At 33.5% G+C, this 13,842-nt stretch overlaps 2 protein-coding genes across 3 annotated transcripts; one reads left to right on the forward strand and one right to left on the reverse strand.

The window, feature by feature from the left end:
- Positions 1-168: 168 nt before the first annotated feature.
- On the reverse strand, positions 169-3,588 carry LOC100244239 (peptide chain release factor PrfB2, chloroplastic). 2 transcript variants are annotated; one of them, XM_059742883.1, is made up of 7 exons: positions 2,880-3,588; positions 2,483-2,695; positions 1,794-1,913; positions 1,513-1,650; positions 925-1,229; positions 682-835; positions 169-607 (listed from the first exon to the last, which is right to left on the reverse strand). In XM_059742883.1, the coding sequence occupies exons 1-7, from the start codon at positions 3,471-3,473 to the stop codon at positions 467-469; spliced, it is 1,665 nt and encodes a 554-aa protein (XP_059598866.1). In that variant the 5' UTR covers positions 3,474-3,588; the 3' UTR covers positions 169-466. The 2 variants fall into 2 exon arrangements, with proteins under 2 accessions (XP_059598866.1, XP_002277995.2); XM_002277959.5 differs by having other exon boundaries at positions 1,794-1,895; positions 2,880-3,587.
- Positions 3,589-9,692: 6,104 nt separating this feature from the next.
- Positions 9,693-11,596, forward strand: LOC100266581 (RNA pseudouridine synthase 1). The gene is made up of 2 exons (XM_002277980.5): positions 9,693-10,095; positions 10,737-11,596. Exons 1-2 carry the CDS (start codon positions 9,708-9,710, stop codon positions 11,402-11,404), a joined length of 1,056 nt encoding a protein of 351 aa, XP_002278016.3. The 5' UTR covers positions 9,693-9,707; the 3' UTR covers positions 11,405-11,596.
- The last annotated feature ends 2,246 nt before the right edge of the window (positions 11,597-13,842 follow it).

A 13,842-nucleotide genomic window follows, 5' to 3' on the forward strand; every position in this document is an offset into this window, starting at 1 on the left:
CAGTTTTTAGGTTGGAAGTGTTTTTTAAAAACATCCACTGGACTCTTTAATCATACACAATGGCTCAAATTGCAAGCTCAGTATGGTACCGAATTGGTATATCCAAAATTTTCCAAGTATAGTTTAAAGGATGCTTCAACTGAATATGAACATTGCAAGGGAAACCGATGAAGAACTGTGAATCTAATTGCTAGATGAATTTATTGCAGCAGCAGTTAGTAACCAAACTTGACATCAAAAGAATACATATCCATTGTGAAGAAAAAACCCTTTCACCCCACCATTCAAATCCCGGTATTCTCTCCAACTCCAACTATACCATCCCTTGATGATCATCCTGTGCAGATGCCGGATATTGCAGCTGAAGCTTAGAACAAGGGCATCAACCCAGATCATACCTCGGATGCCTGAACATGGGGCTGAGCTTTCAGAATTCCAGCAGGTATGCAGAGTTCTGCAAATATTTTTAAATGCCACCTTCACCCTCATCCTTGTCCAAGGAAGCCGACAAATAGCTCAGGATGAAGCCGTCAAGATCCCCCTCCAGGACCGAATCAGGGTCTGAAACCTCATAATTGGTTCTAAGATCCTTGACCATCCGATAAGGCTGCATCAAAAGATAGTTTATGAAGGTCATGATAGCTAAGAAAATAATGAATGTTGCGTGGTGTGAAAGCATACATGGAGGACATAGGTTCGTATCTGGTTGCCCCAACTGATGTCGGTGAGAGACTGGGTATGCTGAGCATTGATCTGAGCCTGGCGAGAGATCTCAAGCTGGTCGAGTCGGGACTGAAGCACAGCCATGGCTGAAGCCTTGTTCTGGTGTTGTGATCTGTGTTTACATTTGATATCACGATTAATAGTTCTATATGAAAAGCAAATCACTAACTTTTGGCTTGTTCCAGGCACATATGTATGTACCTTTCATTTTGACAAGTAGCAGTGACTCCTGTAGGAATGTGAACGATTCTCACAGCACTCTCAGTAGTGTTAACATGCTGGCCACCAGCTCCCCCAGCACGAAACCGCTCAATACGAAGATCAGATTCATTGATTTGAACATGAGAAGATGCATCACCCAGAATCGGAATCACAGCCACAGCAGCAAATGAAGTATGTCGACGCTTTCCACTGTCAAATGGTGAGATACGTACCAACCTGTGCACTCCTACTTCTGCTTTGGCATACCCAAATGAATATTCACCATCTACTTTTATTGTTGCTCGCTAAAAAAAAGATTGGTATGAAATCAGAAAACTAATGGTCATCTTTCAAAAAATACAACAAAGTATAATCCCTAAGAGTGTAAAGCAGACCACACTTCAGTTTCAGTAGGTACAAGTTATTAGAGCCTTCAATGAAGTTCAGAGCTTTTCGTAAATTTGTGTCTATGCAAGTGTTTGTGTGGGTTTTGATTTCCTTCTTTAGAGGGTACTTAATCTATCACAAGTGTGCAACAATGTATATGAATAAAAGAGATGATGAGAAAAAGATGGTAAGAAGGTGAACCTTGATTCCTGCAGTCTCACCAGGCATTTCATCCACTACAGTGACTCCATATCCACGGCGCTGAGCCCACATTTTATACATCTGCATGACCATTGCAGCCCAGTCCATGCTCTCTGTACCCCCAGCACCAGCTTGAACCTATACTGTGTTCCAAAATATTAAGATTCTGATGGGCATAAAATCACCAATTTAAAGATTGTCATTAGAAAATGACAAAAGAATAAGATTAAATACCACAAAACATAAAAAGTTAATGCATTTGAAGAATGAGGTAAAGTAACCTCGATGTAACAAGAGCAAGAATCATGATCCCCGGCTAACAAAGCTTCAAGTTCTTTCTCCTTTGAATTTCTTCTCATTCCAAGCAAAGCTTTCAAGGATTCCTGCAAGAGGGCCACATCCTAATCATATTCATTACTAAAGCCAAAAAATGGAACAGCTTCAATACTAGAACAAGAAATCCCACTTCTATTAAATAGGTAACTATCCTGCATATCTTAACCCCCAGACATCAAATAACTAGGAGGAGGCTCTATTTTAGGGAAGAGCTCCATCGGCTTTCATTTATCTCCCTCTTTCCCCACTATGTTTCTTACTTATCACCCACTCTCTTATGCTTTCTCACTCGGGGATTTTATTTGGAGAAAGCCCATGATTCTCCAAGATAGGCATTGGAGTACCCTGCAACAACCATTTGAGTTGTTCCATTTCCCATTATTCGCTCTCACCTCTTGTCCTCCATAAACTATCAAAAGTAACTTATAATGACACCAATTGATGCTTCTCAATAACTAGGCCATCTTTCCAAGTATCGGTTATTCACTAGTTCAAGTAAACAAATCATTTGCCTTGCACGCTTTCAGATAAATAACAGTTCCAAATATCAAAACTAACACAATTAGAAAGCAAGATACCATATTTTCACCAAAAAAACAGAACGAATACATGCCTAGGAGAAGTGAGAGCCCACCGATTCCAACTCTGGATCATTCTCTTCTCGGGCGAGCTTTACCATGTCAATATGCTCAAGCAGCTCTTGCTCCAAATTCTTCACCCCCTTCATTTTACCCATGAGCATACCATGCTCTCGGCTTATCTTCCCAGCATGAACAGGGTTGTCCCATAAGTCTGGCTTATTCAACTGAGCAGATAATACGTCCAACCGAACCACCAATTTCTTCCACTGTCACCATAAACAACATGACATTACACCAAACTGAAGAAAAAAATCATCCCAAACAAACACAAAACCACAATGCCAGTGTAAATAACCAGATAATATTTTACTTCAAATTGAATAGAAAAAATTGCCAATGCCAAACACACAATCACAACTTTGTTATAAAATTATACTCCAAATTATATACCTGTAGGCGCTTCTTGATCAGATGAATGGACAGAGCAATTGCAGCAGCATGACTCTTCCAATCGCTTTCACTTTCATCAAGAATTGGCCACTGATTAGCAATTATTCCTTCCACCGTAAGGCCATCTGAGGTAGAGGCTTCTGCGGCCGCCTGAGAACCAAACTGCCTAACCCACCTGGAATTGCCTGAAACTTGATGAAACCCAGATGGGTTTATCGAGGTTTCCATCATAACTGAAGAGAACCCAGTCATGTTCTTCCCCAAAAAACCATACCCGGAACACAAGACCACCTTGTTCGAATTCGAACTTGAGAAATTTCGAGACTGTGATACGAAATCTTTATGACACCCGAGCGGGCTTTCCATTGTTTGAATCACATATGAAGAAAACCCATAAATATTCCTCCAAAACCAATAAATATTCTGCGGAAATTCATGTGTGGAAGCCGAAAAAATATGTCTTTTTGAGTTCAAGCCCGATAATGGAAGATACTTCGAGCTAAACCCAGGTGGGTTTTTCAAAGTTTGAAGCAAATATGAAGAGAACCCAGAAATCTTCTTCTTCGAAACGTTACATCCAGAAGCCATACCCATGTGGCTTTGGGTTTGAACTAGGGAAATAGTGAAATTGCGATGATTAGCGTTTTAGGGTTTTGCCAGTGGAGGTGGAAGAGGAGCCCAGTGAAGACGATGCGGAACTCGCCCTGTAACGACGTCGTATTGAAGGGTGTACCAATGTGTAAATTTTAAAATTAAAAAATTTAATAATGATTTTATTATTTTTATTTTAAAATAATGTAGAATCAAATTATCAAAATGATTTGATATTATTTTAGATAAGGATTATGGTTAGTTTGAGAGATGTAAAGTAAGTATAGCCCAAATGGCTTAAACTTAGAACCTAAATTTTGAGTTTGGGAAATCCTAGGTATTAATAATTTACTTATTTTTCCAAAAAAAAATTAAAATACATTAATGTAGAAATTATGAAAGTTAAAATTTTTACATATATAAAAAAAATAAAAAAGTTAAACTAAATTATTAGAATATTAATTAAGTTATAAGATTATAAATATTTTAAAAGAATGAAAGTTAGATTAAGATAATGATTTTATGAAAAAATTAGAATAATTAAGATATAGGTAAAAAAAATAACAAGATGAGTATAAATTAGCTATAAATTTTAGTAAAGAGAATATGAATTTAGAAAAATTTAAAGCCTGTTTGGTAACTATTTTTTAGAACCGTTTTCTATTCTTTATAACAAATAAAATAGGAAAACATTTTTGACAATTAGAAAATTATTTTTTGCTTTATGTTCTTAAAAACATAAAATATGGTGTATATTGTAATTTGTTATAACTGAAGTAATGAATACCACCACATTAATGTTAATTAAGTATTATTTATGACTTCCATTAATACTCATTAATGGAAACCATTAATGTTATTTATGAGTTTCATTAATATTCATTAATGGGGATATTAATGGAAACCATTTGAAAAGCCTATAAAAGGGTTTCCCATCTCCTGTAATATACATCCCTAAGAAAAAAATTTCTTACTTTCTCTCGTTCTCTCTCAATTTTTTCAACTCTCTTATCTGATTTCTTCTTTCCTATTATATATCAAAGTAAGATATATTTCATCTCTACTACTTTGATTTGCATTGTATTTGTCCTTGTTTTATAATACGTTAACAGTACGAATTGCTCTAAAGGTAATCATCGTATCTTAAACTTGAAGTTATTCATATAGAATAAAATTTTACATATTTATATTATTGTTGATTTATTTTGTTACATATTGTTAAAAGTTATAAACAAATTATTTGATTATGTTTATAATCAAAGTTATACCAATACTATCAATTTATTATAATTGATTTTAATAATATTGTTTTGTCATATATTTGAAATTATTTGACAATGTCGAATCTCACAAAACTCAAATTTGTGGCACTGGAAATTTCAAGAAAGAACTCTCTATCTTGGATCCTTGATGTTGAAATACATCTTGATGCAATAATCTTGGAGCTATGATTAAAGAAGGAAATCAAGCATCCCTATAGGATCGCACAAAAACACAGATTTTCCTTTGTCATCATCTACATGAAGGTTTAAAAAAAAAAAAAAAAAAGGCTTTTGATAAAAAATCACCAGTCTCGTCCAACTATATCTGAATCATTCCCTGAAGTGAATGCAATATCGTCCCAAATTCGTGGACATAAACAAGGATGAGGACATGGTCGTGGAAGAAATCCCTGATACCATGGTTCTTTTGGTAATAATTCATCAAATTCTCGGAAAATGAAAGCCTTATGGCACCACCAGAAGTGGAACAATATTGAGGCAAAACAAGAAAATGGGAAGTGTTTATAAGATAAACCTCCTAAGAACCATGAGAATAATTGTTACAGATGTGGTATAAAGGGGCATTGGTTGTGTACCTGTCGTACGTCTAAACATTTGGTCGACCTTTACCAAACATCAACAAAAGCAAAAGGAAAAGAGATAGAAATGAACTTTACTGATGGTAATGGATTGGACCTAACCTACTATGACATTGATTTCTTTGAAGGTCTCAATGAAAAAATAGACCATTTGATAAATGATGAGAAAATTAACATTGATTGATGTTACTTTACATATGAAATAATATATTATTACGTCTTATATTTACATTTGATTTTCTTTGTTATTTACATTATGCCTTCTTTTTTTTTGTTATATTTGAAATCTATGTGTTATTTGGTCTCAAGATGAATGAGGATGATGTATGTCTCGTAGACTGTGCAACCACGCACACAATTCTTCGAGATAAAAGATATTTCCTTGAATTGACATTAATAAAAGCTAATGTAAGTACCATATCTGGTACTACAAACTTAGTTGAAGGCTCGAGAAGAGCAAACATAATGTTACTAAATGGAACTAGATTCCATATAAATGATGTTTTATATTCTAGCAAATCCAGAAGAAATTTGCTCAGTTTTAAAGATATCCGCAGAAATGGATATCATATTGAAACTATGAATGAAGATAATGTAGAATATCTTTACATTACTTCCATTATATCTGACTAGAAGCTTATAATGGAAAAACTCACAACTTTCTCCTCTAGGTTGTATCATACAACTATAAAGTCTATTAAATCATATGTAATTGTGAACCAGAAGTTCAACGACCCAAAAGTTTTTGTCCTTTGGCATGACAGGCTAGGTCACCCAAGGTCTTCAATAATGCGTCGAATAATTGAACACTCACATGGGCATCCACTAAAGAACCAGAAGATTCTTTCGCCCAATGAATACTCATGCGCTACTTGCTCATAAGGGGGAGAAAAGTCAATTCCTGAAGAACGACGAGAAATTGTTGGAAGATATCTACTATGACTCATCTTAATCCTCGTACAAATCAATGTGAACTAAAAGTTCAAAGGATCATTCATTTGCAAAATCTTGCAAATCAATTACCAAATGTATTCATTGATACAAAGAAAGTGACAAAGTCACATATCCTGACTGCAAATACTCCAGCATGGATTGATGTCCTTGTAAGACAGTTAACAAATGAATCTAAGATACGCCTGAAGCGTGGTAGACCTGTCGGCTCAAAGGATGTAACTCCCCAGAAGAGGAAAACCTAAGAAAAACTTGGCACTCTAGAAGAGACCATCAAAATGACTGATCAGTTTAAAATTGATAAATCCATAGCCCTAGAAGAGGCACAAATAATGCAGAAAACCCCTGAAGAGGCACATATTGAACAAGAAGCCCCCGAAGAGGCACATATTGAACAAGAAGCCCCTAAAGAGGCACAGGTACCTGAAAATTATGAGATTTCAGTAAGTTATACGAGGGAAAAATGAGATTGAAATAATATTGTTATTAACAATATTTTTGCTTTTCAAGTGGCCTTTGAAGTCATAAGAAATGATGAAGATCCCGAACCACAAAATGTGGAAGAATGTCGACATAGAAATTATTGGCCAAAATGGAAAGAAGCTATATAGGCAGAGTTAAACTCATTAACAAAACGAGAAGTTTTTGGACCTGTAGTTCAAACACCTGAAGATGTAAAGCCTGTTGGGTACAAATGGGTATTTGTACGAAAGCGCAATGAGAAAAATGAGATCATAAGATATAAAGCGCGATTAGTAGCACAAGGTTTCTCACAGAGACCTGGTATTGACTACGATGAAACATATTCTCCTGTCATGGACGCAATTACATTTCGTTTCTTAATTAGTTTGGCAGTCTCAGAAGGACTGGATATGCGTCTCATGGATTTTATTACAACATATTTATACGGAGCCATGGATAATGATATATACATGAAAATCCCTAAAGGATTTAAATTTCCTAGAGCAAATAGTACAAAGCCTCGTAGCATGTACTCAATCAAGTTACAACGATCCTTGTATGGATTAAAGCAATCTGGACGCATGTGGTACAATCGCCTTAGCTAATACTTACTAAAAAAAGGGTATGTGAATAACCCTATATGCCCATGCATCTTCATTAAGAAATCAGAAACTGGATTTGCAATTATTGTAGTGTATGTTGATGACTTAAATCTTGTTGGAACTCCTGAAGAGCTCATAAGAACAACAAATTACTTGAAAAAAGAATTTAAGATGAAAGATCTTGGAAAAACAAAATTTTGTCTCGGCCTGCAGATCGAGTATTTTCCAAATGGAATTTTAGTACATCAATCAACATACATTAAGAAAGTTTTGAAGCGTTTTTATATGGATAAATCGCATCTTTTAAGTTCTCTAATGGTTGTCCGATCACTTGATGTGAAAAAAGACCCATTTCGTCATCGCGAAAAAGATGAAGAGTTACTTAGTCCTAAAGTACCATATCTTAGTGCTATTGGTGCACTTATATATCTTGCCAATTGTACATGTCCAGACATTGCTTTTTCTGTCAATTTATTAGCAAGATACAGTTCCGCTCCAACTCGAAGACATTAGAATGGTATCAAACATATATTGCATTATCTTCGCGGAACTACTGATATGGGTTTATTTTACTAAAGGGAATCAAAGCAACAATTGTTTGGATATGTAGATGCAGAATATCTTTCAGATCCACATAAAGGTAGGTCACAAACAAGGTAGGTCACAAACAAGGTATGTGTTTAATTACAATGGTACTGCTATTTCATGGAGATCTGTCAAACAAACAATGGTGACCACATCATCAAATCATTCAGAAATACTGGCAATTCATGAAGCAAGTTGCGAATGTATATGGTTAAGATCTATGATCCAACATATTCGGGAATTGTGTGGACTCTCCTCTATCAAATGTGACTTGATAATATTATTTGAAGATAATGCTGTATGCATTGCACAAATAACAGGGGGTTATATTAAAGGAGATAGAACTAAACACATTTCACCAAAATTCTTTTATACACATGAACTCCAGAAAAGTAGTGAAATTGATTTGCAACAAATACACTCAAGTGATAATCTAACAGATTTATTCACAAAATCATTGCCAACCTCAACATTCAAGAAGTTAATACACAGGATTGGAATGCGTCAACTTAAAGATATCGACATGAGGGGGAGTATGCTTGTAAAAGGGTGTTAGTGTATTGTACTCTTTTTTCCTTCATCCAGGTTTTGTCCTACTGGGTTTTACTGACAAGGTTTTTAACGAGGCGGTCCTAATATACCAAGAAAATAATATTGTACTCTTTTTCCTTCGCTAGGTTTTTCTTATAGGGTTTTTTACTAGCAAGATTTTAATGAGACATATTCTTCAATGTGGTGGACATCCAAAGGGGAGTGTTATAACTGAAATAATGAATGTCACCACATTAATGTTAATTAAGTATTATTTATGACTTCCATTAATACTCATTAATGGAATCCATTAATACTCATTAATGAGGATATTAATAGAAGCCATTTGGAAAGCCTATAAAAGGGCTTCCTATCTCCTGTAATATACATTCCTAAGAAAGAAAGAAATTTCTTACTTTCTCTCATTATCTCTATCTTTCATTCTCTCAATTTTCTCAACTCTCTTATCTGATTTCTTCTTCCCTATTATATATTAAAGTAAGATATATTTCATCTTTACTACTTTGATTTGCATTGTATTTGTCCTTGTTTTACAACATAATTGTTTTTTTTTTAAATAATTATATAATATATAAAATGATTAAAAATAAAGTATTAAATATAAAATTTATTTTTAAAATATTAAAATCATGTTAAAAACATTTTAGGTTCTTAAACAAACTTTTCTTAAAAATTGTTTTAAAAAATGCTCATCAAACAAAACCTTAAGTCCTATTTGAGAGCTGGTTTTTAAAATAGACTTTTGTTAACCAATACAAAAAACACGTTTGACAACTAAAAACTATTTTCTATTTTCTAATATAAAAATTTAAGTATTTTCAGATAACATATTATAATTTATTTTTAATATTTTCACCTATTTCTTAAAATGACTACTTTAAGAAATAATTATATAGAATGGTTAAATATAAAACACTAAATATAATAATTATTTTTTAAAATATTAAAAATATTTTTAGTTTTCAAATATATTTTTGTTCTATATAAATTAGAAAATAATTTTAAAAAAATTATTTTTCAGAATTATTATAATAAAAGTGATTTAACAAGAGACACTGTATTATTAAAACTTAAAAATATATATGAGAATTATTTCTAACAACATTACCTTAATTTTAAAAAACTACTTTTAATAATAATAATAATAATAATAATAATAATAACTTGGAAAGTATTTTTTTTTAAAAAAAAAATATCATAGAAGGAAAATCATCCCATTCCCATATGACCATAATGCCCTTATCTCCAAGTCTCTGCCTTCGATCCTCCCTCTCCCCCAACCTTCCAACCATCACCGCCGCCGTCCGATCTCTTGGCGCATCTCTCCCCCACACCACCATGGCAGAATACATCGACCCAAACTCAAAAGATGCCCCCCAAATCCTAACGAATTACCCAAAACCCATCTCTCCGCCATTGCCGGCCATTTCGAAGCACATAGAGCAGAGTAGAGCCATGTCCGCTTCTTCAAGGTCCAGCCTCTTCTCTCTGTGCAGAAGCGATATTCTCTTTGAAGACCAGTGGCTCATGGCCGTGAACAAGCCTCAAGGCGTCTATTGTGAGACGATTTTGTTATCGGTGAGTCGGATGCTCGACGACTCGGATGGACACGGTAATGGTCTCACCTGTGTTCTTCTCTGTGTTTCGTTTTGTGGGTCATTGTTGATTTTGTGGAAAAATTGGTGGGGATTGGAGGACTCGGAGGTCCTCACCAACTCGGTGAGTTAAATCCGGGTTGATGCGGGTTCCCAGTGAGTCAAATGACTCCGATGGACTCGGTACCGGCCTCTCGATGTTCTTCTCTGCGTTTTGTGTTGTGGGTTTGTGCTGTTTTGGTGGAAAAATTGATGAGGGTTGATGAACTCGGACGTGAGGGTCCATTCGGGCACAAAGAGATTATATTTACACGGTTTGGAACGGACCATTACTAATGGCATTAGAGTTGATCCCAACTCTGATGCGTGCCTTTGTTTGTTCGACCGGTTGTTTGTTTATTTGGTCCCTCAAGCTATGTATATGGGTTGGACTCTGTTAACCTTGTAGACCTTCTGTTAAAGTGTGAGGTTCTCTTTGGGTCTAAAATGGATGATATGCATATGGTCTCTTTGGGAAAACGGATCATATGGACATGGTCTCTTTGGGTCTAGAACGGGTTAAGGAGCGGATCGTTGTATTTTTAGTGTGTTTTTACTTAAATTTTGTGATGAATTATCTCTGAAGACTGAACTGGGTGTCCTAACTTTCGGTTAACAGATTCTTGTAGGAGTCTCCATCTTGCTAACAGGCTGGATCGTGACACGAGTGGTGTAATGGTTATTACCAAGTCCCACCAAGTAGCTGCCAAGCTCATGAAAGCATTCTCCGACCGCAAGGTCACAAAAACATACCTCGCCCTCTGCATTGGTGCCGCTCCAACATGGGAGAAAATAACCATTAAGTCCGGCCATGGTCGATCAAAATTTGGAGCCTGGCGCGTTTACGCTGCATCAGACGTGGGTCGGGCACTACCAAATGCTCCAGCCATCAAAGACATGGTGACTTCATTTGAAGTATTATCAGTAAACGGGCAAGGAAACGTCAAAGAGCTACCTGAATCTAGAAAAGCCGACGAAACTGTTCTAGTAGTTGAAGAAAGATCGGTCATAGACAGTAATGCGAGGCAGGATGAGATTCTGGTGAGAGCGTTTCCTCGCAGCGGACGAACACATCAAATTCGCTTGCATTGCCAGTACCTTGGGATTTCCATAAGAGGGGATGTGAAATATGAGGGTGTCCATGAATGGAAAGGGAAAATTTATGACGGCCACGAGCTTCATGCAGAGAGCTTGTCATTTGAGCATCCGGTCACCGGTGTTGATGTCGCTTTCCGGGCACCTCTCCCTTCATGGGCGGTCCAGGCATTGCAGCCATCACCACATTAAGCTCTATCAGTAGCTCATTGATCATCGATTTGGAAATGGCATGGTAAGCCAATATAACACCTTCTTACTTACTACGTGTAATTTGTGTAGGCTCATTAGAATGTGATTGGATTACATATGGATTAATTGGTGAATCTATTAGCTTGTATTTGGCTTTTAGGAAAATTCAAAGGAAAATTTCCGATAACCAAACATAGCCTAAGTTCTCTTCTCCAACCTACATTTCTTGAAAGACACTCTAGGTTCAATTGTGGAAGTTTTTTGCTTGTTTTTCTTATACGAGGTTGTTAAACTTAGGTTGTTTTTGGTAAAGACCGAAAAGTTGATCATTCTTTTGTAAATTCAACAATAACCGTTTGACCTAGTTAAACTAATTTTATTAAAGGAGTCTATGGTTTAGGAAAAGGTCGTGATATCAATTACGTATCCTACTAAACTTTTTTACACAAGACAGTTTGAATATATGATGAAATTTAAGTCATTAAACAAATATATAAACTAAAAGAATAAAATAAAAGGTAATAGGACTACTATAAAACCATTGATGATACCAATTAGATGATCTTGTGGTGTTTGTTTGTATGGAAATTATGATGAGAAAAAAAACAAAGGTTTGGCAAAAAAAATGTCATCTTGACTGATTAGGTCAGGTGGGTTCAAGCCTTCAAAAGTCATGAAAAAGTATTAATTAAAAAATTTAAAAATATTAGAAACTATTTTTAAAACCTTATTAGGTCATAATCATAAATTTCCAAAAACTGATTTTAAAATATGGAAAGAATTAATAAAAATTTGTAATATTAATTTTTGAAAATTTTGCCTTAAATGCGACACCTTGAGTTTTCAAAAGGATGTAAGAGCTGATAGATATAAAAAATTATAAAGCAATAAATTAAAATTATCAATTTAAACTAAATAACCAAATTCATTAAGGATTTTATTTTCAATTTCTTGAAGATTATTATGACTCGTCTTCAACCGAATTTATAGGTATTTTATTTTATAGTCTCCTTTGATATGAATAAATAAATAAATAAAGTGTAGGCAGCCGATTTTGGTAAGAAATTGGAAAAAAATATTTTGAATAGAAAATGGGTGGACAAAGCCGCCCTACATCACCTATAATTATTTTATTTTTTATTTATATTATTCTTTTATTTTACATTTTTTTCATATTTATCATATTATTTTTATTTAAAGCACTTTAATTGTAATTTTTTTAATATATTTATGATTTTAAATTCTTAAAATATTAAAAAAGATAAAGTTATTGACAAAATGACAAATACCTAAGATATCAAAATAATTAATAAATTTTCTAAGATTTTATAAAAATATAAAATATAAATATAAATTAATTTGATAAAATAAATTATAAATGCTTCTTTTTAATCATTTTAATAATTTAAATAAACTAACAACATATTTTTTAGTGAGATTTTCATAGTGAACTTTCAAATGAAATATAAACATTTTTAAACCAAAAAAAATCATATATATATCATTTTATATTATGAAATGCATTTGAATTATTTAAACCTCATTTTAGTATTAAATATATTTTCAACTTATATTATTCTCATACAATTTTTATTATACATATATTATTTTTTAAATAAAATAATTTAATTCTTATATATATATATATATATATATATATATATTAGTTTTTCTGACATTTATAAGTTTTGATTAATTTCTATCCAAACAATATTTTTATTGGATATTTCCGTAAAATCCAATGACTAACTAATTCTGAAATTTTAAAACTTTGGGACCCCATTTCACATTTGATCTAAGATGCCTTTGTTTGCAGGCTATTGACAATCTTTCCACTTAAAAAAAATAAAAAATAAATAGGTGATTAAATTAATTAGGGTAGTTAAGTGGTGGGTGAGAGGAAAATGAAAAATGTAGAAGAAGAAGCAAAAGAAATATTAGTCATAAATGATCAAATATGGTGCACCACATTTAGAGTGACCCAACACCAACCATTTATGCAAAGATAAATGATGTTTTTGGAACATTTCTCTAATACTTTTCTTTAAGGAGAAATTGATATATGGTATCAAAATTTTAAGATTAAGAGCTACATTTTAATCTATGAAATAAGATATTAATTACATCTCGAATTCGGCATATATTATTTATATTTTTCATCATAAATTTTCATATCTTTAAATCATACGAGATTTCATAATCAACTCATATTATTTATATCTTTAATCATATTTTTCGTATCCTATTCCTACAGGAGCATTTGATATGATGTATAAAGTAGTTGATGTATAAAGCAATGGGTAACATCAAACCAAATCAAATCAAGTTATATTGTTTTTTCAAAGTTTTATATATATATATATATATATATATATAGTTTCAATCAAACCAAATCAAATTAGATGGATTGAGTTAATTCAAAGTAAAAATGAAATCCA

Source organism: Vitis vinifera, chromosome 14, assembly GCF_030704535.1.
Source record: "Vitis vinifera cultivar Pinot Noir 40024 chromosome 14, ASM3070453v1".
NCBI lineage: Eukaryota > Viridiplantae > Streptophyta > Magnoliopsida > Vitales > Vitaceae > Vitis > Vitis vinifera.